Below are 27,557 nucleotides of genomic sequence, written 5' to 3' on the forward strand. Positions count from 1 at the left end.
CTTTTCAATAAAAATAAATAAATACTGAAAAAAATAAAAACACATTCATCACATTGGTATATCCAGAAAAAAATCCAGAAGGAAATGAAATACACCAACATTTTAATTGTGCTTTCTTTAAAAAAATTTTTTTTAGATAGGGCCCAACACAGTGGCCTAGTGGCTAAAGTCCTTGCCTTGCAAGTGCTGGGATCCCATATGGTCACCAATTTGTGCCCTGGCTGCCCCACTTCCCATCCAGCTCCTAGCTTTTGCCCTGGGAAAATGGTCAAGGACAACCCAGAGCCTTGGAACCCTGCACCTGCATTGGAGACCCAGAAGGCATTCCTGGCTCCTGGCTTCAGATTGGCTCAGCTCCAGCTGTTGCAGCCATTTGGGGAGTGAATCAGTTGGTGGAAGATCTTCCTCTCTTTCTCTCCTCCTTTCTATATCTGACTTTCCAATAAAAATAAATCCTTAAAAAATTTTAGATAAAGGCAATATTGTAGTATAGCAAGTTAAGCTTCTGCTTATATCCCATATGGGTGCCAATTTGAGTTCCAACTGCTCCACTTTCAATCCAGCTCCTTGCTAATGACCTGGGAACTCAGCAGAGGGTGGCCCAACCTGGGACCTTTGCACATATGGGACGCATGGATGAAGCTCCAGTTTCCTAGCTTCTGACTTTGGCCTGATCCAGCCCTGGCCATTGCAGCGTTCTGAGGAGGGAACCGGCAGTTGGAAGATCTCTCTGTCTCTTCTCTGCAACTCTGCCTTTCAAACAAATTTTTACAAAATCTTTTAAAAGTAACTTTTTGCTTTTTAAAAAAGAGATATTTATTTATTTGAAAGGCAAAGTTACAGAGAAAGAACTTCCATCTCTTGGTTCACTCCTCCAAATGGCTACCATGACCAGAGCTAAGCTAGTCTGAAGTCAAGAACCATGAGCTTTATCAGGGTCTCCCATATTGTTGCAGGCCCAAGGACTTGGGTCATCTTCTGCTGCTTTACCGGGTGTATTAACAGGAACCTGGATCAGAAGTAGAGCAAACTATGACTCAAAATGGTGCCCATGTGGAGTGCTGGCATTTCCAGTTTGCTACACCATAGCACCAGCTCAACTTTTTACTTTAAACTAATTTTAGATTTACAGGAAAACTGGAAAACCCTACAGAACTTTTGTATAGTCAGCACCTAGTTTCCCTAATTGTTGGCCTATTGTATTGCTGTAGTACATTTGTGACAGCTAGTAATTCAATATTAATACACTGTTATTAACTAAACTCTACATGAGGCCAGCATAGAGGTGTGATGAGCACAACTTCTCGGTTAGCAAGGCTACAAGGAGTTTCTGGCTGAGTGGCAAGGCCTGGCAGAATGTCTCTGATCACCTCAATGCTGCCTCATTTCATTGTGTGGACACTGGATCACCTCTGTGATATTTTGTGGAATTTTCTTGAGGGCGTTGTTTTTCTGCAAATGTGAAATGATTTCTGTAACTGAAAACTGATATTATCAATCCTGGTAAAAGGGTCTTTAGCAGCCTAAAGCAATGAGACACAGCTAAAAGCATACAGTAACATAATTGAGCCTATGTTGTTCCCAAATGTCTTATGTGCCCACTTTTGATCTCCATAAGAAATGGCTTGATAATATCTTAGAACAGATGGCAATTATAGAGGCACAAAGTTTGTTTACCGTGCAGCCTCAAATTGTTACAACACATGAAATGATGCATTTTGGCTTCCCACCACATAAAGCTGAAAGTATATGGGGCATCTTCTAAAGGGAGACAAATGTGAGCCCCCAGAGGAAAATGGTTTAAAACTTCTACCTTATATTGGCACTTATATTTAGGGAAACAAAACCATTTAAAACGATAAAAAGAAGTTTCTTGTAAAAGCCCTCTGTTCATAGAAAGGCTGAGTTGCCCAGATCTTTTTCACTGCCCTTTGACAAAAGAACAAAAATCAATTGAATCAGTATTAGGTGAAGATGATGGTAATTAGTGTATGATTGATTATAAGATTTAATAATCTGTTATATATGCCTTTATAAATGCCTTCCATTTATAAGCTTTCCTTTTAATTCTGTATTCTTGATATTTTAAGTAATATTAGTTTAAGTTTAGTGGAAAGTTGATTTTGGATATAAGTAAACTGTCATTATGCAACCACATGGGCTGCCAACCATGGTCTTCCTCGCTTCAACCAGGTGACTACAGGTTTGCATGAGTAACGGTTTGCTGAAAACGTTTTCTTTGAAGTAAAACAATAATAATGTTTTTTAGGATTGTTTTTGTATTCTTTTAGCCATGCAGTAAAAGTGAAACGATTGGATGTTGTACAAAAGCTTGTGATGATTTCTGTATAGATAGAAAAGTCAGCTTTTCTGAGTTGTCCATTATGAGCGTCATGCCATAGTGGTCCATGTCACTTCTTGTCTTTTCGTTGATCCAGGCTTCCTTTGCAAGCTCTGAAGTAGCCAGAGCTGGTCTCTGACATAGTCATCTTTTCCTGATTTTTCCTACTGTCATTTTCTGTTTCAGGATACTTTCAGTGGTCATATGTTCTGTGTTTCTCTTGACTCTGGCAGTTCCTTAGACATTCCTTGTCTTTTTGCTTGATGTTGACTTTTTTAAGTAGTACTTATCAGATATTTTTGAAGATTGCCCGTTAATTTGTGTTTGCTTCACATTTTCTTCCTGAACAGACTTGGGTTGTTTTGAGCAGGAGGACTACAAACACATCATGTGAAAGATGCCTGGTGTCAGCTCAATTTATCACTAATGATGCTGATCTGCCTAAACTGGCTAAAGCAATACTCCCATTTCTTCATTGTAAAGTTACTTTCTGACTCATTTTCCATATGCTGTACAATTTAGAAACAAAGCACTAATAACAGGTAGCTGTTTAACTTTTTTTAAGATTTATTTTATTTTTATTAGAATGGCAGATATACAGAAAAGAGGAGAGACAGAGAGGAAGATCTTCCATCCTTTAATTCATAACCCAAGTGGTCGCCACAGTTGGAACTGCACTGATCCGAAGCCAGCAGCTTCCTCCAGGTTTCCCACGCAGGTGCAGGGTCCCAGGGCTTTGGGCCGTTCTCCACTGCTTTCCCAGGCCACAAGCAGGGAGCTGGATGGGAAGCAGGGCCACTGGGATTAGACCTGGTGGCCATATGGGATCCGTGTGTGTGCAAGATGAAGACTTTAGCCACTAGGCTACTGCGCTGGGCCCAAGATTTATTATTTTAAAGGCCGAATTGGACCTGGTGTGATGGCTTGTTTGCTAGTCCTTCCCTTGCAAGTGCCAGGATCCCGTACTGGTACTGGTTCCTATCTCAGCTGCTCCACTTCTCATCCAGCTCCCTGCTTATAGCCTGGGAAAGTAGTAGAGGATGGCCCAAAGCCTGGGACCACTGTACCAGTGTGGGAGACCTGGATGACACTCCTGACACTTGGCTTTGGATCAACTCAGTTCCAACCATTGCAGCTACCTGGAGAGTGAACCAGTAGATAAAGATCTTTCTGTAGATCTGCCTTTCCAATAACAAAAAAATATGTTTTTTTTTTTTTTATGGTAGAGTTACAGAGAGAGATTGTAATTTGTTGCTTTATTTCACAAATAGCTAAAATAGTCAGGACTGGACCCAGTGAAGCCAGGAGCCTAGCATCCCTCTGGGTCCTCCCACACTTGGGTGGCAGTGGCTCATGCACTTGAGCTGTTTGCTGCTTTCTCAAGGTGCATTAGCAGAAAGTTGAATCCAAAGTGGAGCTTCTGGAACCTGTACTGGTGTTTATATGGGATACTAGCGTCACAGGCCCAAGCCACTGTACCACAATGCCAGGCTTATGTTTAACTTCTTTGTAGTTTTCATTATTTTCACACATGCATTCACCTTAGAAAAACCCATAAATCCTAAAGTTTTTTTTTTGAAGATTTATTTATTTGTCTTGGAAAGGCAGATATACAGAGAAGGAGATAGAGATCTTCCATCATCTGGTTCACTTCCAAATTGGCCACAACAGTGAGAGCTCAGCCAATCGAAGCTAAGAGCCAGAAGCTTCCTCCGGGTCTTTCACATGGGTGCAGAGTCCCAAGGCCTTGGGGCATCCTCTACTGCTTTCCAAGGCCACAAGCAAGGAGCTGGATGGCAAGTAGAGCAGCCGGAACACAAACTGGCACCCATATGGGATGTCGGCACAATGCAAGGTGAGGAGGAGTTAGGCACTTGCTATTGCACTGGGCCCCTATAAATCCTAAATTTTGAGTACTCCTTTTCTTCAGGTTCCATCTCAAATACCACTTCCTAGGTTCTCCCCTCCCCTCCACCGAGTTGGACACGGCTTCTCTTCTCTCACCTTAATGTAATAATCCCCCCAGTGGCAGTTGTAAAGTAAGCAGGAAGCATTGACCTCATACTGTCTCTGCACTTTGAGATCCTGCCTAACAAGATGCAGCCTTAATTATTATGCAAATAAACCAAACATGACTGACTACAAGATTTTTCTTGGTAACAAATAGCTGATTCGTACCATAGTGGAGCTCACATACAACTGAGCTTCAACCTATCACAGGCACCAACTGATCGGATCCTGCTCAAATAAGGCAAACGCTTAACTGTAGCCAGCCATAGCAGATAATTTATCTACTAGACTTCCATGCTACATTAAAGCTCACTGTTGGTACCTGCTGAGCTCAGATAAAACTCTACTACATTGATTATATCCTAGCTTTTAAACGCTTTTGTTTCCCCCACTAAAATATAATGCCTTATTGTTTATTTTCTCTTCTGAAATTCAATTATAAGTATCTTCAATATCTTAAAAACATCTGTACTACAAAAGGATGTGATGGCCCATATTAAATAGTCTTACAAGCCTTGCTACTAAATTATGTGGGATAGCCCTGTTGGTTCATAATGTTCAACACATAAATATCTGACTTTTCATTATAAGATAGAGAGGTTTTAGATTGTTTTCTATTCTTCCTTTGGCTGGAGGACTGACTCTGGCATAGATGAATTCTGCAACCAAGAGTCTCAGCCCCATACAGATTGTTTTACTTACCCAGGATGGTTGTGAGGACTCTGATTGACATAAAATGAGTATCCTGCAAACATCATTTCTCCCCACAGCCACTACTCTGTTCTCCCTGGACTAAAACCCTTCCAAGTTTCATGTGTTGCTGCAGCTTCATGTGTGATTCAAAGGTTCTCTGTCCCCATCATCTAATTAATATTGTTAAAATATTTATGCAACAAATAGCAGTAGTTTTTTATTGGTACATACATATATGTTAAGCATAACAACAGGATCATTATAAAGGTTAATTTTAGGGAGGGAGACGATGGGAGTAACAGCGTTCCAAGCATTGAGAAAACATTCATCCCTAAATGTCTCTACCTTCATTAAAAAAGAAAAATGTATTTTTATTTGAAAGGCAGATTTAGAGAGAGGAGTAAGACAGAAAGATGTTCCATCTGCTAACTGACGCCCCAAATGGCCACAATGGCCAGAGCTGAGCCAATCCAAAGCTAAGAACCAGGAGCTTCCTCCAGGTAACATGGATATAGGGGGCCAAGGTGTTTGGCCATACCCTACTGTTTTCCCAAGCCATAAGCAGAGAATTGGATGGGAAGTGGAGCAGCTGGGCCTAGAACTAGCACCCATATGGGATGCTGGCGCTACAGGCAGATTAGCCTATTGAGTGACTGCTCTATATCCCTTACCTTCAAATTTGAAAAAACTACATTTACTTATAACTGTCTAGTCATTCCTAACATGACATTCTTTTTTATGGAAGCAACTTTTAACACTAAAATGTAAAGAGAAAGATTAAAAAATCTGAAAGACTTATGACATTACGTTCAAATGAACTAATGTAAACTGAAGTTTCTGGAAGATAGTTTCATCTTCTAAACCTACAAAAGATGGATTATATAATTTGTTTCAAATCTCCATGTAGCACCTCTAACGCTTACCACCCAAGTGCTTGTGGAAGAAAGCCTGCAGTTGCTCCCAAGCATCTGCCTGGGCCACAGCATGAGCCCTGGGCTCCCCTCCCCAGAAGACAGGCCCACCTACCAATACATGATGGGAAGCCCGGCACAAGGGGAAGTAGGGGGGCTCCAGGTAGTGCCCTGCCCCGGGGTAACAGATGATCTGGGGCTTCTCCTTCCCGTGGGCCTGTAAGCGCTTGGAGGCCTCGTTGGCATAGAACTCGCTCTTCCAGTTGTGGTCGTCCTCACTCACCAGGAACAGGAAGGCGCACTCGGCCTTTTCCACAGGAATGAAGCTCTTCAGGCCAGGCTCTTCCAAAGGGCTATCTAGGGCATCCACAATGTCCGCAAAGCCATCTTTGGTCATCTTGATTCGACTCTTATTGGCACCTATGGGGGGCAGGGTCACATCCTTGTAGCGTGAAGTTCCCCCAACAGTGACCACGGAACCGTTGATTATGACAGCGGCCGTGATGCCCTTCAGGAAGGAGGCCATGGTGAGACAGAGCTCACCCCCTTTGGAATTTCCCAGCAGTCCAATTCCTGGGCCTTTCACCTGGGAAGGGAACAGAGGAAAAAGAAGAAAAATGAGTCCACGTATGGTGTAGTAGAGTATACTAAGGAATACCCAAGCTTGCAATCGGATGGACCTGAGACTGGATATAAATACTGCTTACCCAGGCTTGCAACCTAGGGAAACTCACTTACCTTCCTCTCTATCTTCCTTTCCACTATTTATCCATTGCCATTCTTGACTTTAGCACCCCATGGAGCAGCTTTCCAATATCTGGCTTCTCAGTTCCTGGACCTCCAGACTTCGCATGATCTATTCCTCTGCCCCACCTGAGCCATCCACTACCATTCTCATCAGCAGGTGCATTATCTCCAAGGTCTCAGTACCAAACATTTTACTCCCCAATCACCATCTTCATCATTTGCAGTTGAGCCATCCCAGTATCCCCCATTTCTGTCTCTTTGAGACACCATCAACTTCTCTCTCTCATGTTCGCTTCCCACCTCCTCCAGTAGAAGCTTTCTGTTTCATAGGTGTGGTCACTCCCTTGTAAAAACTCTTTTTTTTTTTTAAAGATTTTATTATTATTGGAAAGCCGGATATACAGAGAGGAGGAGAGACAGAGAGGAAGTCTTCCATCCGATGTTTCACTGCCCAAGTGAGCCGCAACGGGTTGGTGCGCGCCGATCCGAAACCGGGAACCAGGAACCTCTTCCGGGTCTCCCACGCGGGTGCAGGGTCCCAAAGCTTTGGGCCGTCCTCGACTGCTTTCCCAGGCCACAAGCAGGGAGCTGGATGGGAAGTGGAGCTGCCAGGATTAGAACCGGCGCCCATATGGGATCCCGGTGCTTTCAAGGTGAGGACTTTAGCCACTAGGCCACGCCGCTGGGCCCTGTAAAAACTCTTAATGCGGGACTAGTGCTAATTCTCTGCCTGAAGCATTGGCAATCCCATATGGGCACTGGTTCTAGTCCCAGCTGCTCCACTTTCGATCCAGCTCCCTGCTTGTGGACTAGGAAAGTAGCGGTGGATGGCTCAAGGCCTTGGGCCCCTGCACCCAAATGGAAGACCAGGAAGAGGCTCCAGCCATTTGGGGAGTGAACCAGTGGATGGAAGATCTTTCCTCTCTCTTTCTCTCCTTCTCGCTATAAAACCTGCATTTCAAATTTAAAAAAAAATCTTAAAACAAACAACTCTTAACTACTTGAATGCCGCTCTCCTTGTTTCATACCGGCCTGGAAAAGATGCAACACTGGTTTAGTCTACTTGTTAAGTCCACATGCACTTCTGTGAATAAACAGTGCTGAGGAAAAATTAAAATACATCTTTGTGCCCACATTCGTCACTTTTACTTCTTACTCACCAATTTCAAACCAGCACCCCACCTTGCCCTCCAGGCCCTCCAAACTTCCCTGGTATATTTGCTTTCTGAGACTGGAAGATCATATCATTACTTCTCCTACCCTTGCACGCCCCTCAAATCCCACATCCCACTTTACTTTGAGCTGTGCGATACCTCATTGAGAATACATAAGCTAGCTGTTAGGAACTTCTCATTCTTTCACCACCAAATTCAGCAACTTGCACCTGAGCTCACTTCTCTGACTTCCTCCTATTTCCAAAAAGTATTTCCGTTCTTGCCAGAGGCCACCAGGCTGTGAGTGTTTGGGAAGAATTCATGTGGGAAGAATTCACCCCTGCAGTTACTTCTCCACTCACTCCCCTCCTTCATAATATGGCTCTAGGATCTCTAGAATTTTCTTGACAATCCTTTGACCACATCTATGCTACTGACTGGGCTGTTTCTCTGTGTCCCTTTCACAGTTGTGTTTGTAGGATAAATTGTCTTTATTATCAGGAAAAAGTGGTGTGTTTGGAGGAGGGGGTGGTTGTCACAAATGACCTCAATTCTGTGAGAACTAAGAACACTCATGAGACCACCTAAAGGACAGCCCCTAAAACAGAGAGAAGCTCTAACCTCAGGGTGACTGAGCAGGTAGTTCACAGCTTCTTCAAAGTACTCCAGGTGGAGGGTCTCCAGGCTCTTGGGGAGGTCCTCATAGTTGTAGTACGCCAGAGCCAGCACAGCGAATCCCTTCCCAGCCAGCAGGCTAGCCCGATACTCCGGAAGGCCACCTCCAACGCCAAAAATGTCCACAATGCCGGGAAAGGGCCCGGGGCCTTGGGAAGACACAAAACAAAACACACAGCTAGTCCTGAAGCCCTCAGTGGTGGTGTGCAAAGCCATTTGTTGCCTGCTTTCTATGGCAAATCAAAAATTTTCTATGACCAGTTAAAAGCACTGACAAGTCTGTGGTCTTCAAGCAAATTAAGAGTGGCCCAAGCCAAATCCACATTCTCTAAGCCCCCACGGTGTTTACAGCTATTATTTTTAAGACCTCAAATAATCTACAGGGGCAGGTTTTTGGCTCCCACATCCCGTGTCAGTGTTGTGTTTGAGTCCTGTCTCCCGTTCTGCCAATCCATCTTCCTGCTCATACACCCCTGGAAGCTGCAGATGATCACCCAACTACTTGGGTCCCTGCCACAACAATGAGAGACCTGGATGGAATTCTAGGCTCCTGACTTTCGCCTGTCTCAATCTGGCTGTTGTGGCTATTTGGGGAGTGAAACAGAAATGGAAGCTCTACCTCTGTGCCTCTGTCTGCTGCTATGTCTGTCAAATAACAAATATTTTTTCTTAAAGATTTACTTATTTTTATTTGAAAGGCAGATTTACAGAGAGAAGGAGAGAGATGTTTTCCATCTGCTGGTTTACTCCCCAGGAGCCATGAGCTTCTTCGAGGTCTTCCAGATGTGTGCAGGGGCCCAATGACTTAGGCCAACCTATGCTGCTGTCCCGGGTCATAGACAGGGAGCTGGGTTGGAAGTGCAGCAGCTGGGACTTGAACTGGTACCCATACAGGATGCCAGCACTGCAGGTGGAGGGTTAGCTTGCAAAGCTACTGTGCCGACCTCATAATCAAATATTTAAAAATATATATATATATATTTTAATTACAAATATCTTTCTCCCCCAGCCCCCTCCCGCTGTCTTAAAATTTTTTTTACCTGAACTCTACATTTGAGGACCAGTCAGTTCTGGAGTAGCAAGCCTACCCCCCTCAGGTATCTCTGCCCACAGATATCTGCAATGTAGGGAGCGACCTCTTAACTTCTTTTAAGAGTATTGAGGACCAGGGACCCGCAGACAGGCTCACCTGGTGGCAGGAAGAGCGTGGCCCGCACCCGGCCCGCGCGCACCGCCTCACGCCGCACCCCCGGCCGCAGGAAGTGGCGCTCCAGCACCGCGCGGGTCAACACCCGCTCCGGCTCGGGGTCGTGGCCGTCCAGCACCTCCAGCTCCACTACGAACGGCGTCTGCACGTCCCGCTTGGTCAGCCGCCAAAAGCGCCTGTCGGGCTCCAGGGCCCAGAGCAGCCCCATGGGCTCTGGCCCCGCGAAGCTGCCGCCCAGCGCGGGCGCGCGCGCCAGGTCCAGCTCGCCGCGGGCATCGGCGCGGTAGCGTGCGTGGGCGCGGAAGAGCGCGCCCTTCTCGTCGCGCAGGGCCGAGCGCAGCGTGACCGGCTGCTCGGGGGCCAGGCCACACACGGCGATGCGCAGCGGCTCGTCCCAGCAAGAGGGGCCCGTGGGCTCCACGCTCACCGTCGTCGCCATTCTGAATTGGCAGCGAATGGACGTCTCGGTTTAGAGGAGTAGTGGGCTGGGCCTGGCCCCTCTCCTCTTCATAACGCCACTTTTCTCAGTAGTCCCATTGGTTGAGCTCTGGGACACTGTTCAAGATGCTAAGTGAAGTGTGTGTGTGTGTGTGTGTGTGTGTGTGTGTGTGTGTGCGTGTGCGCAAATATCCCTGCGACCTAAGTGGAAACAAAGAATTCCTCTGTTAATGCCTAATCCTGCGATCCAGCCTGGTGACTGTCGAGATAAAGATACAAGGACTGGTGATACTAAAGGTTTGAGAGAGAACGGGTGAAGCCCGCTTGTAGGGCCGGCATCCCGTATGGATTCAAGCTCTCCAGTTTAGATCCAACTCTCTGCTAATGCTTCTGAGAAAGCAACAGATGTCCTGAGTAATTGGGTCCTGCCACCCATGTGGGAGACCCAAATGAAGTTCCAGACTTCTGGCTGCTGCCTAGCCCAGCCATGGCCTTTGCAACCATTTGAGGAGTGAACTATTGGACAGAAGATACATTTTTCTGCTTGCTCTCTGGTTCTCTGTCCCCGTCCCCTTCCTTCATTCTCCCCACCCCTCTTTTTTATTTATTTATTTTTATTCCCTCTCTCTCTTCCACTCTGCTTTTCAAATAAATAAATCTCAGAGAGAAAGCATACAAGTGATTAGAATTCAATTGATCAGTTAAACATGACCCTAAGCTCTCCCACCCCTTTAGCTGCTAGCATCTTCTTTTCTCTGGAGCCAATAGAACCTAGACTCACTTCCGTGACTGGATGATGTTTATAGAGCCAAACTGAAATGGATTTCAGTCTGATTCTGCTCCTTAATAGCTTTAAGGAGAACTTTAGCAAACTATAGAATTAAGCCTCTAAAGCCAGAACCCCTCCCTGTAAAAAATTTTTATTTATTTGAAACAGAATTTTATATATATATATATATATATATATATATATGGAGAGAGAGAGAGAGAGAGAGAAAGAGAGAATGAGAGATCTGCCACCCGCTGCTTCACTCCCCAATAGCCACAATAGCCAGGGCTGAGCCAGGGTGAAGCCAAGAGCCAGGAGCTTCTTCCTGGTCTCCCCATGTGGGTGCAGGGGTCCAAGCACTTGGGCCATCTTCCTCTGCTTCTCTAGGAGCATTAGCATTAGCAGGAGCTGAACAGAAAGTGGATCAGCCAAAACTCAAACTGGAGACCATATGGGAGGCCAGCATTGCAGGCAACAGCTTGACTGGCTATACTATAATGCTGGCCTCTCCAGTTTCCTTATAAGGACAATGAAATGGGCTCATGTAAAAACTGTGCCAATTGACCTGAAGCATGCATACCCATGAAAGTGTTGATTCTCAGCTCACAGTTCTACTTGCTGTCAGTGCCAGTTTTAGGTTGTACCACAGGCAGTTTGTAAAGAATAACAGCGTGACTTGATACAGAGTAGGAACAGACTGTATCTGGTGCCCGAGACCGAGGTCAAACTTTGCAGGCAATGGTCTGTAAGTGGGCCAAAGTCTGAGACTGAGGTCGAGACCTGTGGGCGAGGACCCAAGGTTGGGCAATGATCCTAGGTGACAGGGCTGTCTGCTTTAAGATATCCTTGAGGCAGTCATGTACTGAGTACATGGGTCACATTGTTCCTTTCTGATCATCAAGCATTGGCTGCTTAACATCAGTAGAGAGTGTAGCTATCAGTATTTGTTCCATATCAACTCCTGTAATCTGACTCCCCAAGCAGTTCAATAAAGAATTGAGGCAGTGGGCCTTCTAGATCACCCTCCTTGCTCAGAGAAAGGGAGCTTTCCTCTGGCTGCTTGCTTTCATAATCTTTATCTTGTGTCTGTGTCTTATTTTCTCAATTGCACGTTGACCCAGCTCGAACGCTGTTCATGCCACACCAGTCGTGGTAGGTTGTATCCATCAGAGTTCTGGCAGGAAGCAAGTGGCATGCTCAAACTGGGCAATTTGAGGAGAGTCTTAAAAAGAGATTCTTCTGTATGCAAAGGTATGGGAAAATATATGTTTTGAAGACCTCACTAATGCTGATGAGGAACACCGTGGAAAAAGTTGGTATTGTATGGGCCAGCCAGGAGGGTGTGTTTGTAATTTGCAAAAGGATCCACTGCCAGGAGCTGGTGGGGTGGCGCAGCAGATGAACCCGCTGCTTGTGATGCCAGCATCCCATATCAAAGTGCTTGCTCAAGTCCTGGCTCCACTATTTCCAATTCAGCTCTTGGGTAATGATCACCCAAGTGCTTGGACCTCTGCCACCCATGTGGGAGACCAGGATGGAATTCCTGGTTCCTGGCTTCAGCCTGGCCAAGCCATAGCTATTATGGCAATTTGGAAAGTGAGCCAGCAATTGGAAAATCTGTCTGTGTATATGTGTTGGAAGATCTCTGTATGTGTCTCCCTCTGTGACTCTGTCACTCAGCTTTCAAATCGATTTTTAAAAAATCAGCTGCAGGGGCCAGCACAATAGCCTAGTGGCTAAAGTCCTTGCCTTTTGTGCACCAGGATCCCATATAGGTTTGTGTCCCAGCTGCTCCACTTCCCTTCCAGCTCCCTGCTTGTGGCCTGGGAAGGCAGTAGAGGAGGCCCAAAACCTTGGGACTGTGCACCCATGTGGGAAACTTGGAAGAAGTTCCTGGCTCCTTTCTTCAGATCAGCTCAGCTCTGGCCATTGTGGCCACTTGTGGAGTGAATCTCGACAGAAGATCTTTCTCTCTGTCTTTCCTTCTCTCTGTAAAATCTGACTTTCCAATAAAAATAAGTAAATCTTTAAAAAAATTAGCTGCAGCTGTTGTTAGAAAATACTTAGTACTTATGAGGCTAGCGTGGTCCATACAAATCCCAGTGTTTGTCTAGGGACTCGATCGAGTAGCTGAGCTTATTACCCAGATATATGTCATGCTGTTTCCAAAATTAAGCAATGTTCTGTATTCCTATTATGCTAAGGCTAAGAATTTAATGTATAGACAAAATCCTTTGCGTGACCTAGAGTCGAGTTTCTCTGGTTACCACAGATGATTGCATTCTCCAGGAGTGCCCCTGAACTTTCCCATGGTTAGTCATCTGCCACCTTTCAGGCATTTCAAGTCTACCCTGATCAGTATGCCAGTCAAGGTATTGAGAAATTTCGCTGTCTGAACTCAGTTTAGGACAGTTGCTTAAATCACTTCAGTTTTTTTGTTTGTTTGTTTTTTATTTGTTTTTTAAATATTTCAGGCCAGTGAATGCCACCTGCAACACCAGCATCCCATATGCATTACTCGTGTCCTGACTTCCATTTGCTATCCAGCTCCCTGCTAATTGCCTGGGAAGAGCAGTGAAAAATGGCCCAAGTCTTTGGGCCCCTATCGCCCATATGGGAGATCTAGGTGAAGCTGTAGTCAGAGTTACAGAGAGAGAGAGAGAAACAAAGGACATAGAAAGAAAGATCTTCCATCTGCTGGTTCATTCCTCAAACGGCCATGATTACTAGGGCTGGGCCAAGCTGAAACCAGGATCCCAGAACTAGAACCTTATCCAGTGGGTGGTAGGGCCCCAAGTAGAAAGGCTATCTTCTGTTGCTTTCCCAGGAGCATTAACAGGGAAATGAATTGGAACTGGAGCAGCTGGTGCTGAAAGAGGCACTCATATAGCATGCTGACATTCTAGGCTGCAACTTAACCTGATGTGTCACAGCAACAGCCCCTATATCTACTTTAACAGTTCACATCAAATGCTAGATAATTGAAGTTTTCACAGCTAGATTTTAAATCATTGACTTCCAAGTGAGAGAAGATCCTGTTGATACCTAAAATGCATTGGGACTGCAAACTGCACTGGGAAGAGTAAAAAGACAAAACAAAATGAATCGTTCAGGGATTTGAAAAATCTTCCTGTAAACATATAGTGTCAGTCATTGTTAACCCAAGTTCATTTAATTGTCTGTAATTCTTACTTAGCATCTGAGATCCTTGTACTTCTCTCAGCCATCTGAAGGTCAAAGGGGGAAAGATTGGAGGTGGGATAGATTCCCCAGTAGTCCAGGTTAGCTGTGATTTCACTGCTTGGGCCCTTTGACCTAGTACTATTTCATATATACTGTTTAAGTAGAGCAAGAGAACACCATATATTTTCATAGTTGCTAGCCATCTAAACAAGTTCTCAAGAAAGCGATTTCAATACTATTCTCATGGTTAGTATTATTGTATCAGTAATAAAATAGAGACCCAGCGAGCTTCCTTCTGCTGGTTCACTCCCCAGATGCCCGCAGTAGCCAGAACTGAGCCGTAGTGCTAAAGCTGGGAGCTAGGAACTCAGTCCACATCTCCCATGGAAATGGCAGGAATCCAGTCACTTGAGTGATCACCACTATTTCCCAGCTTTGGCACTACACCCACCCCAATTTCCTGGTTTTGATATTTGTACCATGGTATTTAAGATATTAACCTTAGGGGAAGGTAGATGGGAGATTTAGAGAACTCTATTATTTTTGCATCACTTGTTTAAGTGTAAAATGATTTCAACATAAAAAGTTTTAAGAAAAGCAAAAAAAAAAAAAAAAATCCACAACGATCTGCAAGAGGTTTACCATAGAGGATCTTTAGTCTTTTTGTTCAACTGGTTGGTAAAATCTGTGCTCCTCACATCCCTCTTCCTTCAAAACCTTAAAAAAGTCTTTCTCAAGTAAAAGACATTTCCAGGACTTTGTATTATATATCAGCTTGTGTCTAAAATCCCCTGAAATTCTGATTTTTTTTTTTTTTTTTTTGTCCAGAGTCACTGCACTCGGCATGTAGTTTCTTCAGAAGAATCTGGTATTGTAATGGACCTTGAGAGAAAGTGCTTTGGGCTTACATCACTCCCTTAGTTTTTAAGGGAAGACGCCCCACATCTAGGGAGATTACTTTAACTGGGAGACAGGATTTTGAAAGCAGGTATTGATTCGGCACAGAAAGAACTTTGTCACTATCCTAGCAAGTTCTGTTCTGGCTCAGTTCCCAGGACTTTGAGCCATTGAACTTACCTAGTTGACTAGTTGCCAAGACCTTTGCCTTAGTTGTGACTGAGACCAGAATGTCTGAGAGATTAACTCTTGAAGGTGCCACATGAAGGGCTTCTGGAATTTTATTAAATCCCAATAAGCATGGCCAGATAGTTGGGACAAGCAATTGTTGTTTAGACAGAAGGAGGTGCTGTCTGAAAAAATACAATATTTGCCAACTCTCTATTCACTGCTAGCATCAATTTTTTCACAGCAATAACTCTTCCTCTAGTTAAAAAAAAAGTTGTAAATATCTGGGAAAACAGAAATGCTGATTTCAGTGTATTTTGAAAAGCAGATCATCTGGGCAGCCACACTGCGTCTTTGTCATTTTTTATTTCATTCCATTGTAATTCTTGATCACAGCTGTTCTCCAACATGCCACAAATAGGGTCACAGGTTTCTTCATAATCTCCTCAACCACAGAAATAGCATCTGACTCTTATAATGTCAGATTCAGGAAGAGTCTCTATTCTTTCTTCCTCAAATCAATGAGGTCAGCTTGTCCTTCTGCCTTGGTCCTATAATCCTAACAGTCAATACAACACAGACTTTCCAGGAGCCTGATCGCATATGATACTGGATTTCCTATTGGGTAGTTGGGACTCTTCTCAATTTTGTTTCCATTAATTGGTCTCTGATAGCCTTCCTCTTCACCTCTGCTGATTACCAAGTGAGCACGAGGCTAGTTATGAAAGATAAATTTAATTTGCCCTTCAATGACTCATGGGAGAAAAGAACTCAGAGGCTCTGTGCTGGGTTGGCTGAATGCTCCCTGTGCCTGCCCTAGTCCCTCTCCAGAAGATCAGCCAGTATACACGGTAAAATCATTCCCTACCAAGCTTTTAAATTCTGAATGTGCTCCCCACAGGATACGTTCTCTCAGATACTAGTTGGTGTCATGGTCCAGCCTAACGTTACCCATCCCCTGTTCTGACACTCACCTCGTGGATACTGTGATCTGACTGATGCTGAATACCTCAGCTCAGGTCTCCCACATGGACAGGGGAATTGGTCTAAGTTGGCAAAAGTTTCTAATTTCTCTCCTTCAAATTGCTCAGCTTCAGCCCCCTTGCTTACCTGCCAGTACAGTGACCTTGTCAGCAAAAGTCCCCCTGAAGTCATTCCTCACCTGTAATGTACTCTGAGTGGTCCCTGTTGGGCAGAGCAGAAGTGACTCCCAAAGGAGCTGAGTGTATCAGAGGACAAGAGAGTTTATCACAAGCCAGGAGCACCTGGTAACCTTGGAACACCGAGCAGCAGACCAAGTCCTGGCGCTATGTCTCCTTCCTGCCTCCCTCTGGCCACAAACAGAAAAAGCTTCACTAGCATCAATGCTATCTTTGCTGAAGTCAAGCAGTTACTCCCATCTAGAAATGTTTCAAATGCTCGGTCTGCACAGAAGATCAACACCCACCATGATGACATGTTACAAGCATACACAAACTGAGGAGCTGCCACCTCCTCCATCCCCCATACCCTGGGTGGCCATTTCCTTCACATGGTTACTCTGCCATGTGGAAGTGTCCTGGGCTGCCTCCCACCAGGGAACAGTTCGTCAGAGTCTTTCTACGTTCCCATGCTGCCTCTGTCTTTCTTCCCCACCCCCTCCCTGCACAGGTTACAGCCAGTTTTCTCAGCTGGAATAAAGATCTCCTATGGGACTTGCTGTGTCCCTCGCCAACGAGCACATGAGTTCCCCCCAGCCCAGTCTTCTGGCAGAGTGGCATGCTGGACTGAAGTACTGCCCACTCACACCGGACCCCAAAGCCAGTCCTCCAGCACATGTGCCAACCTGGCACCCTCTGTCTAGCCGGGATTCAAGCATGTTAACACATCCTCAAACCTGATCTGCCAGCGCAGCATGCTAGCATGTCAGCCTGGGGCCCTAGCATTCCTCACCCTCCTCAGCCTTGGACACAAACACGTGCACGAGTTCCCAGGCCCCCTCTGTTCCACCAGACCCTGGTGCGAGCCCCCAGGTGTCTGGCAGAAGCAAGGCACCTAAATGATCTACTTTCAGTGGATGAATGAAATAGTCTACCTATTGGCCTCACTGGATCCATGTTAACACTGCCTACAATTATACATTAGAATACATTTTGTTGCATTAATGCGTAAGAGGAGCTTTTTGGAAAAGAAAGGGTTTATTTCAGCTGATAACTTTACATTATGGTTCAGGATGCAGCAGCCCCAAGTCCAGCATCCGTGGAGCTGATCATGCAGGACACGGAGGCACAGTTACATGGCGAGCCAGAAAACAGAGAACCAAAACTGAATTCAAACTCAAAATAACCAACTCCCTCATTAGAACTGCCCTCCCAGGGCACGTGCCCAGTGATCCAAGGGTCTCCCACTGGTCCTATCTCCTAGCCACCACAATTAGTTCCAGTCTCCTCCCTTAATCCATCAACCATTAATATTAAGATTGCAGAATCCAACCATCCACATGAGTTTTGGGGAGACAAATCCTGCTGTACTCCATAAGTTGATTCACTGTATAGTAGCCAGAATGAGAATTTTGAGTTTAACTTAGATCAATTCCCTATTTTCAACTCCTCAGTGGTTTGCTCTAACACCTGATTTCCCCTGAGTACCTCTCTTAGCTCATTTCTTAACCCTCCTCCCCTCACTTACCTGGCTTCAGACCAAGCATAAACTGCCCCTGTAGCTCTGTGCCTTGACTGTGCCCTTAGCCCAGAGTGTGGCTCACACGCTCATCTTTGATCAGTTCTCTGTTCATACACTGTTTATTCAAATACATCTTCCTTGGTCATACTGTTCAAAACATGAACACTCTCCCTCGTCATTCTCTAGTCTTACTCTGCTTTTTATTCTTCATAGAATTCATACTTCATTCCTTTCCAAGAACAGCACATAATCCTTGATACTAGAAAGTCTTGTTATCTTTATCTTTGCCGGGAGCCGAGAACTCTGCCAGAGCCACTTAGTAGGCTCTCAATAAATATTTGTTGGAAATTGAGTGGCTGAGACAGCATGGGGGGAAAAATAAACTTTTATGTTTTGGGTTCCTTTCAACAAGCAACTCAGATTAACCTCAGCTGATTAAGAAAATCAATTTTGAATGTATATAAGGAGAGAGCATGAACAAGTTGGTTGACTTTCAATGATTCTTTTCTTTAGTGATGATTATGTGCTAGAACAAAATTTTTTTACAGAATTTTAACTGTATACTTATTTTACAGCCTGCATAGGCACCTGATGTCATTTGAAGCTAAGTTGTCCATTATTTATTCTCCCAAAGAAAAGTTTTTCTGAATACTTTATGAATACTGAAAACTTTATGAATACTTCCTCATCAGCTTAGCATTATAAAAGCACTCAGGAGTCCCTCTTTCTTTATTTCTGAACACTCTGAGGTCAGGTCAGACTTAAGATTTGATGAATTTCTATGCTTATTCAGGTTCATCTGTCTTTGGTTATAGTGGCCTCAGTCATGAACCTAGAAAGGTAAGAGGACAAGAACTCTATCTTTTCCTACAATGCTCAAAGGTATCACGACCATGGCAGATGACTTTTGCCTTAAAATGTTGTGGGCAAGCACCTTTTTCATTCTTTCTTTTTGAAAATTTATTTCATTTATTTGAAGGGCAGAGTTACAGAGATAGAGAGGGAGAGGCAGAGAGAGATCCTGCATCCACTGGTTCACTCCCTAAATGGCCACAATAGCTACAGTTGGGCCAGACCGAAGTCAGGAACCCAGACCCTCTGAGTCACCCACATGGATGCAGGGACCCAAGCACCTGGACCATCGCCCACTGTTCTCTCAGGTGTATTAGTAAGGAGCTGGACCTTCAGTGGGCACCCATATGGGATAGGAGTCACAGGTGGTGGCTTTATCTATCCCACAAGTTTGGGCCCAAGAGTTTCTTGTACTTTTACTTGCCTCATAAAATAGGTGTTTTAGAAATATTATTTCTCCCCCAACTGTCCTTAAATACTTAACCCATTATACCACAGGTCAGACCCACTCCAATTAAAAAAAAAAAGTGTTTACACATGTGAGTTTTTTTTTTAAAAAAGAGATTTATTTATTTATTTGAAAGTTAGAGTTACAGAAAGAGACAGAGATATTCCACCTGCTGGTTCACTCCACAGCTGGCTGCAACAACCAGGGCTGGGCCAGGCTGAAGCCAGGAGCCAGGAGCTAAGAGCTTCTTCCAGGTCTCCCATGTAGGCTGCAGGGGGTCAAACATGTGGGCATATTCTGACATTATTCCCAGGCTGGGACACGAATCAGTACCCATACGTGATGCTGGCATCCCAGGTGGTAGCCCCACTTGCTACACAACAACCCTAGCCCTTATGCTTATGACTCTTTTCATTCAAAATATCCCTATTAGAAACTTTTTGATAGTAGTATTATGGAAAAAAACTGAATAAAAACCTGTTGTAGTAATAGATTCAAACTAATATGAACAAACCAGACTGATGTCATCAGAATATATTTTACTCTCCCAGTCTTCAAATTGGATAGATTATATTTTCCAGGGAGTCTCGCTAACTCTTACCACCCAAGTACTTATGGAAGAAAGCCTGCAGTTGCTCCCAAGCATCTGCCTGGGCCACAGCATGAGACCTGGGCTCCCCTCCCCAGAAGACAGGCCCACCCACCAATACATGATGGGAAGCCTGGCACAAGGGGAAGTAGGGGGGCTCCAGGTAGTGCCCTGCCCCGGGGTAACAGATGATCTGGGGCTTCTCCTTCCCGTGGGCCTGTAAGCGCTTGGAGGCCTCGTTGGCATAGAACTCGCTCTTCCAGTTGTGGTCGTCCTCACTCACCAGGAACAGGAAGGCGCACTCGGCCTTTTCCACAGGAATGAAGCTCTTCAGGCCAGGCTCTTCCAAAGGGCTATCTAGGGCATCCACAATGTCCGCAAAGCCATCTTTGGTCATCTTGATTCGACTTTTGTTGGCACCTATGGGGGGCAGAGTCACATCCTTGTAGCGTGAAGTTCCCCCAACAATGACCACGGAACCGTTGATTATGACAGCGGCCGTGATGCCCTTCAGGAAGGAGGCCATGGTGAGACAGAGCTCACCCCCTTTGGAATTTCCCAGCAGTCCAATTCCTGGGCCTTTCACCTGGGAAGGGAACAGAGGAAAAAGAAGAAAAATATGAGTCCGTGTAATACAGTTAGCTTGAATCTGGATCCTTTCATTTATGCAGAGCTGCAACCTTGAAAATTTTACTTAATCTTCCTTCTTGTCTTCCTTTCCACTTTTTCTCCATCACCATCCTTTTATTCATTACAGGGCAGGTCAGACCAGCAGCCAGGAACTCCATGCAGGTCTCCCATGTGGGTAATAGCAGCCCAGGTGCCTCGGCTATCCTCTGCTGCTTTCTGAGGTATATCATCAGGGAGCTGGATCAGAAGCAGAGCAGCAGGGACTTGAACCCAGCACTCTGATATGGTATGTTAGTGTTGCAAACAGCAGATTAATAAACTGTGCTGCTATGCCAGCCCATCTGTCAGTGTTCTTGACTTCAACAACCCCACGGAAGATCTTTCCAATACTCCATCTTCTCAGCTCCTTGATCTCCATGCACTCCCATTCTCATCAATAAGTACATCATCTCCAAAGTCATCAAGCATTCTACTCCCTGATCACCATCTTATTTATTTCTCAACGTAAAATACATCAAGCTCAAGGTATTATTGTAAATGATGCCTGCCAGAGAGTCCATCCCTGAAGAACTGAGAGTCCTAGTAGAACCTCACAAATTCAATCTCTTTTATATTGATTAAATTTAAAAAACAGTGAGATTGAGGTTTTTTTGTTGTTGTTGTTGTTTTAAGATCAGCAATCAGAGGGAGCCAAATCAGGATTGTAAGGTGGATGCCTAATGATCCCCTTCGGAATGGTCATAAAGCCTTGTTTGAGGAGTGCTGTCCTGGTGGTGAACTCTACAGTGAAGTTTTCCTGGATATTTCGCTGCTAATGACTGGACTCACATTGTTACAATACTTTCCTGGTAGCCAGAGGTCATTGCTACCTGTCCCTTCCGGTCCCAGAGCACTGACACCATGACCTTGGCTCTTGACTTGTCCACTTTTTGCCTGGAGTGGACCACTTCCCCCTCTTGAATAGCCTTTGATTTGATTTTGCTTCATCTTAAAAACTGTACAGGGAAAGCTGTGTCTTATCTCCTGTGTCCATTCTTGCAAAAAATGCTCTAGGATCCAGATATCGTGTATGTTTCACTCTTTCACTAAAAGCTCTGCTCAGAATTCTGGCGCAGTGAGTTAAGCCCTGCCTGTGACGCCCACATCACATAAGAGTACCGGTTTGAGTCCTAGCTGCTCCGTGTCCAATCCAGTTCCCTGCCGACATGCCCAAGGAGGCAGAGGAAGATGGCCCAAGTACTTAGGCCTCTGCATGTACATCTGTCTCTCCATAGCTCTGCCTTTCAAATAAATAAATTAGTCTGTATAGACAGCAAGCTCTGCTGCTGTCTGCGTCTGATCTAAACACAACAGTTGTGGCACACATGGAGCTGACAGTTGCCTCCACTTTAATTTTTCAGTCATCACTGCAATGTCTGTGGTGTTGGCTACTGTTTCTACGATAAATTATCCTCTTTAATTTGGAAATGAACAAGATTAACTTTTTCCTACCATTGTAAGAAACATTCTCTTAGCCCTCTTCAAAGCTTCCATTTAGAAACCGCTCATTTCTTTGAGTCGTTGTCCCCACCAACTTATGGGAACTCATCAGTGAGGTCACAATCCTTTCACCTCAGACTCCCTATAAACTTGATGTTTGTTCCTGCTTCAGTTGTAGAACTCATGGTGCTCTTACAGGGGCTCTTTTCAAAGTAAGGTCCAAGACTTCTGAGTGCCTCAAACTAGATCCTGGGGAGACATGTAATATAATAGGTTAATACATGTCAATTTTGGAACAAAAGGGTGTTGAAACTCACTTGCAGTTTTACAGTTTATGCATCTTCCACAATTTTTTTAAGAACCCCCGGTTTCTCCCATGTTATTGATAGTCCCTTGGCTCCAGCCACCCTAGTTACTGCCCTAATCTTCCACTTCCTTTCACAGCAATATTTATAGGAAAATTTGTCAATGGTTGCTGTATTTCTTATCTCACCTTCCCCACTGAATCCCCTGCCGGCGAGCTTAGGTTTGTACTTCCCCACAGCACTACTCTGCCTTGGTTCCCAAAGTTCTTTTTGTTATAAACAAATAACCATTTAACTTCTTTACAGCCTTCTTTTTCTTGTGCCTTCTGCAATAGCACCCGTCACTTGGTTTTAATGATACATTCTTCATTGATGTGTAAGGAATTAATTTCTTAGAGTGAAGCGTGAACTTTTTATTCTTATTTTATTTTTTAAATCCCCCCTTTTTTATTTACTTGAAAGGCAGAGTTAGAGAAGAAGAAAGACAAAGAGATCTTCCAACTTCTGGTTCAATAGCCATCAATAGCTAGGCCTAGGACAGACAGAAAATGAGCCAGGAGCATCCCCCGGGGTCTACCATGTGGGTAGAAGAGACACAAGCACTTGGGTCATCTTCCCCTGTTTTCCTAGACACATTAGCAGGGCACTGGGTTGGAAGTGGAGCAGGTGAGAATCGAACCGGTGCCCATATGGGTTTCCAGTGTTCCAGGCAGAGACTTGACGGGCTACGCCACAACACCAGCCCCCAGGAATTGATATTTTTAATCATACTGATACAAAGAAGGAAGGAAAAGTGCTAAAGACAGAGTTGAAATATTGGCAAAATTTGGGTCTGGCATGGTATCCTAGTGACTAAAGTCCTTGTCTTGCATGCGCCAGGATCCCATATAGGCACCAGTTCATGTTCCAGCTACCTCACTTCCCATGCAGCTCCCTGCTTTTGGACTGGGAAAGCAATAGAGGTTGGCCCAAAGCCTGGGAATCCTGCACCCACGTGTGGGAGACCCAGAAGAAGCTCCTGGCTTCTGGCTTTGGACAGGTTCAGTTCTGGCCATTGCAGCCACTTGTGGAATGAATGGATCAGTGGACAAAGACACACACACACACACAAACACTCGGTGACATACATGATCATAATTCTAAAACAAACTGGCAAAATAAAATGCCAAATTTAACTTTATCCTATGAAGGGATTTTAAAAACTTGTGGAAAATGAAATTAAAAGATAAGTTTATTTTGGACACAGAAAATTTTAGCATATGTACTGCTGAAGCGAGCACTGGATATAGAAAATTTTAAATTCATATATAATTTTTTCATGATATGAATTCTCTATGTACTTTCTTGAAGATTCCCTCATATATATACATTAGCCTTGTTCTATTATACCTTATCACCTTTTTTAAAAGCTCTAGAGTTTCTATCTACCTTGAACTCTGAACTGTGAAATAAGCAAGTGTGATTGTCTTTCTCTCTAACACACTGACTCTAGAAACTTCAGAATATTTCCAGTATACAAGTTGTAGCTGCCAGCTTCCTCCTTTCAAATAATTCTGGGTTCCAACGGGTAGAAGGGAGAGAAATTTGTTAGAAACAAACTGGCACCTTCTGGGAACAGTAATTTCCTTTTTTCCCTTTACTTCCAATCCAACCCAGGATTCCCAATGTGATAATAATGGAATACTGTGAACAATTCAGATTTAAAATTTCACAATATTAGCTAAGGACATCTTTACTAACAAGAAACACCAGAAAGCCAACAAGCTCGAGGAAATGCAAATTCATGAAACTTATGGATTCAAAATTTTGGGTACCAAAATAAGCTTATTTTAAAATTCCTTTTATGTACTATTTTTTGAATTTGTACCTTACAGTAATACAGATCATTATCGAAACGGTATATGAGATTCAACTATAAACGGTGGTATGTTTGGAGGAGGGGGTAGTTGTCACAAATGACCTCAATTCTGTGAGAACTAAGAACACTCATGAGACCACCTAAAGGACAGCCCCTAAAACAGAGAGAAGCTCTAACCTCAGGGTGACTGAGCAGGTAGTTCACAGCTTCTTCAAAGTACTCCAGGTGGAGGGTCTCCAGGCTCTTGGGGAGGTCCTCATAGTTGTAATACGCCAGAGCCAGCACAGCGAATCCCTTCCCAGCCAGCAGGCTAGCCCGATACTCCGGAAGGCCACCTCCAACGCCAAAAATGTCCACAATGCCGGGAAAGGGCCCGGGGCCTTGGGAAGACACGAAACAAAACACACAACTAGTCCTGAAGCCCTCAGTGGTGGTGTGCAAAGCCATTTGCTGCCTGCTTTCTATGGCAAATCAAAAATTTTCTATGACCAGTTAAAAGCACTGACAAGTCTGTGGTCTTCAAGCAAATTAAGAGTGGCCCAAGCCAAATCCACATTCTCTAAGCCCCCATGGTGTTTACAGCTATTATTATTATTTATATTATTTGTATCTATTATTATTACTACTATTTGATGGCATCACAGGTGATGGCTTTATGTGCCACACCACAACACTGATCCTACACCTATTACTTTTAAAACATAAAATAATTTAACAACAGCATGTGTTTCGTGTAACACTTAGATACTATCTGGGACTCCCACATCTCATGTCAGTGTCCAGGTTTCTCCACTTCCAATCCAGCTTCTTGCTAGTGAGTACCCTGGGAGAAGATGGCCCACCTGCTAGGATCCCTGACACCCACGAGGGAGACCTGGATTGAGTTATGGACCCCAGGCTTTGATCTGGCCCAGCCCCAAGCTGTTGTGAGCATTTGGGGACTGAACCAACATATTGAAGATCTCTCTCTCTCTGCTTTTCTTATAAAATGAAAATTTTAAATATAAAAATAACTTATAAATAAACAACCTTCCTTTCTGTCCAACTCCAAAACAGACCATGCCCACTGCTGGAGAGGATGTAGAGTAAATGGAGCCAGTCAGGCTAACCAGCATCGTCACTTTACAACACAAGCAGCAGGTTCTTACCCCCAACCACTTAAACCAGCCATTGCCCTAGTAGACAGTCAGCCCAGAGAAATGAAAATTTAGGTTCACACAGAACTTGTGACACAAGTGTCTGCGGCCACTTCAGTGATGATCTTCAGAGACAACAAAACAAATATCCTTTGAGTGGTGAATGAACCTGCAGGTGTACTTACATACAGGGGAGCACTACTGAGAAGTGGCTGATACACAGATTAGCACACATGCGCCTCAGACGAATGCTGTGGAGCCCATGCGGACTGACTCACAGGCTCCCCGTGCCTGGTGCGTGCTTCCAGGTACTAGGGACCCTCACCATCACATCCAGCTGCTTTCCCCTTACACCTGGGGAACTAACTCTGGGGAGGCCCCTCTGTCCTGTGCCTTCCAGCCCTGCGTCTCCAGCCTCCTGCTTTCCTTTCTTGCCACTTGGGGTATACCTGAAGCAACATTCCATCTATCTCACCCATTTTTTTTTTTAAACTTTTGATAAACAGTGCGATATGGCCTTCCTTTTAAGCTGGAATGAGACTGTCACACGCAGCAGTGTTTTGGAGGATTCTGGTATCAGGCACTGGTCACTTAGACTGCTGGAAAAACACCACGATGTGGTAATCATTTCTATGACCGCACTGTCTCAGGTCTTCACTAGCTGCCTGCTCTTTTTGAAACATACCCAATTGTCCGAGGTTTCTAGTTGACAGAAAGGGTCCTTCCTCCTGCTGTAAATGTTAAGTTATGTAAACTTTAAGATATTGTGGAAGTTGAAAGTAAAACTGCAAAGCTGAAAAACTTCTTAAAACACACACACACACACACACACACACACACACAAACTATCTATGCCTGGGTTTTGAGAGTTTTGTTTTGTAAATTACAAGCGACTCCTCCCGCCCTCCTTAAAATGTCCTTGAACTGAGCCCTGGATTTGAGAACCTGTCAGCCCTGCCCAGGCAGGTCCACTACCCTGCCAGACTTCCATTCCGGGCTCCGTGACACAGACCTCTGCAATGTAGGGAGCGACCTCTTAACTTCTTTTAAGAGTATGAGGACCAGGGACCCGCAGACGGGTAAGACAGCGGGCTCACCTGGCGGCAGGAAGAGCGTGGCCCGCACCCGGCCCGCGCGCACCGCCTCACGTCGCACTCCCGGCCGCAGGAAGTGGCGCTCCAGCACCGCGCGGGTCAACACCCGCTCCGGCTCGGGGTCGTGGCCGTCCAGCACCTCCAGCTCCACTGCGAACGGCGTCTGCACGTCCCGCTTGGTCAGCCGCCAAAAGCGCCTGTCGGGCTCCAGGGCCCAGAGCAGCCCCATGGGCTCAGGCCCCGCGAAGCTGCCGCCCAGCGCGGGCGCGCGCGCCAGGTCCAGCTCGCCGCGGGCATCGGCGCGGTAGCGCGCGTGGGCGCGGAAGAGCGCGCCCTTCTCGTCGCGCAGGGCGGAGCGCAGCGTGACCGGCTGCTCGGGGGCCAGGCCACGCACGGCGATGCGCAGCGGCTCGTCCCAGCAAGAGGGGCCCGCGGGCTCCACGCTCACCGTCGCCGCCATCCGAACAGGGATCCAAGCGGCCGGGCTACCAGGCCTCAGCTGTGGAGGCCCAAGAAACCGGGCGCACCTCTTCAGGCCCAGTTGGCACAGTCTGGAGGCTCTCAGGACAGCAAGAGACGAGGCCACCACCATTTTAGGACCTGACTTGAGACCTCAGAACTGAACGGAAATGTGGAGTAAGGAACTGACTGGAAACCGAACTGGTGCGTTGAGTGAAAAAATGCTCGCAGATCCTCTAGCGGCGAACTAGCCTCCTGCAGGCTAAGCTCGGGCTCATGTAACTGCTGCAACCATTCATTGCTGCCGGGAGCCCTGCCAACCAGCCAGAGTGAGAAACAGTCCCGTCAACTTTCTTAAAACCTCCAGCCCTCAAAACCTGTATTTTAGCTCGGGAAACAATTTCCCAAGGTTAATGCCCTTATTTCTGTCTTGTCCCAAATGGCTCACTGTGTTTTTATTTTGTTTTGTTTTTAAATAAGCCATCAGTTCCAACTAGAGATGGGACTTTTGGGGAAGTTTCAGGCCCTTTCCAAGTCCTGTGTCTGATCTTATATACTCTCAGTTTTATATCTGTGTTGTTAGGGAAACATGCAGATGTGTAAGAATGAAGCCAGAGAAACCCAGGCTAGTGTCTGCTCCCAACAGGCCATCCTCAAAAACATTCCCACACAAGTGTTTTACCCCCCAATCCAGGACATGACCCTGTGCCCAAACAGGATGCAGGTATCACAGATGGCAGCTTTACATGTTACACCCTGACACATAATTATTCTGTTTTTTTTTTTTTTCCAGGAAACTTCAACAGGGTTTCGATACTTAACGTTTGTAGTCTTTTGTTCTTCTCTGTTCATC

General features: G+C 45.2%; 3 protein-coding genes across 3 annotated transcripts in view; all 3 read right to left on the reverse strand.

Moving 5' to 3' along the window:
- The window catches only part of DNAL1 (dynein axonemal light chain 1), a 162,707-nt gene that overhangs the window by 70,114 nt on the left and 65,036 nt on the right, over positions 1 to 27,557 (reverse strand). The gene's annotated exons all lie outside the window — the stretch shown is intronic.
- LOC101531807 (acyl-coenzyme A thioesterase 1-like) lies at positions 5,857 to 10,217 on the reverse strand. The gene is made up of 3 exons (XM_004584411.4): positions 9,721 to 10,217; positions 8,478 to 8,680; positions 5,857 to 6,541 (listed from the first exon to the last, which is right to left on the reverse strand). Exons 1-3 carry the CDS (start codon positions 10,175 to 10,177, stop codon positions 5,957 to 5,959), a joined length of 1,245 nt encoding a protein of 414 aa, XP_004584468.2. The 5' UTR covers positions 10,178 to 10,217; the 3' UTR covers positions 5,857 to 5,956.
- LOC101532045 (acyl-coenzyme A thioesterase 1) lies at positions 19,279 to 26,957 on the reverse strand. Its single transcript, XM_004584412.4, has 3 exons — positions 26,249 to 26,957; positions 24,193 to 24,395; positions 19,279 to 20,329 (listed from the first exon to the last, which is right to left on the reverse strand). The coding sequence occupies exons 1-3, from the start codon at positions 26,835 to 26,837 to the stop codon at positions 19,745 to 19,747; spliced, it is 1,377 nt and encodes a 458-aa protein (XP_004584469.2). The 5' UTR covers positions 26,838 to 26,957; the 3' UTR covers positions 19,279 to 19,744.

Source organism: Ochotona princeps, chromosome 26 (genome assembly GCF_030435755.1).
Source record: "Ochotona princeps isolate mOchPri1 chromosome 26, mOchPri1.hap1, whole genome shotgun sequence".
In the NCBI taxonomy this organism is placed as follows: Eukaryota; Metazoa; Chordata; class Mammalia; order Lagomorpha; family Ochotonidae; genus Ochotona; species Ochotona princeps.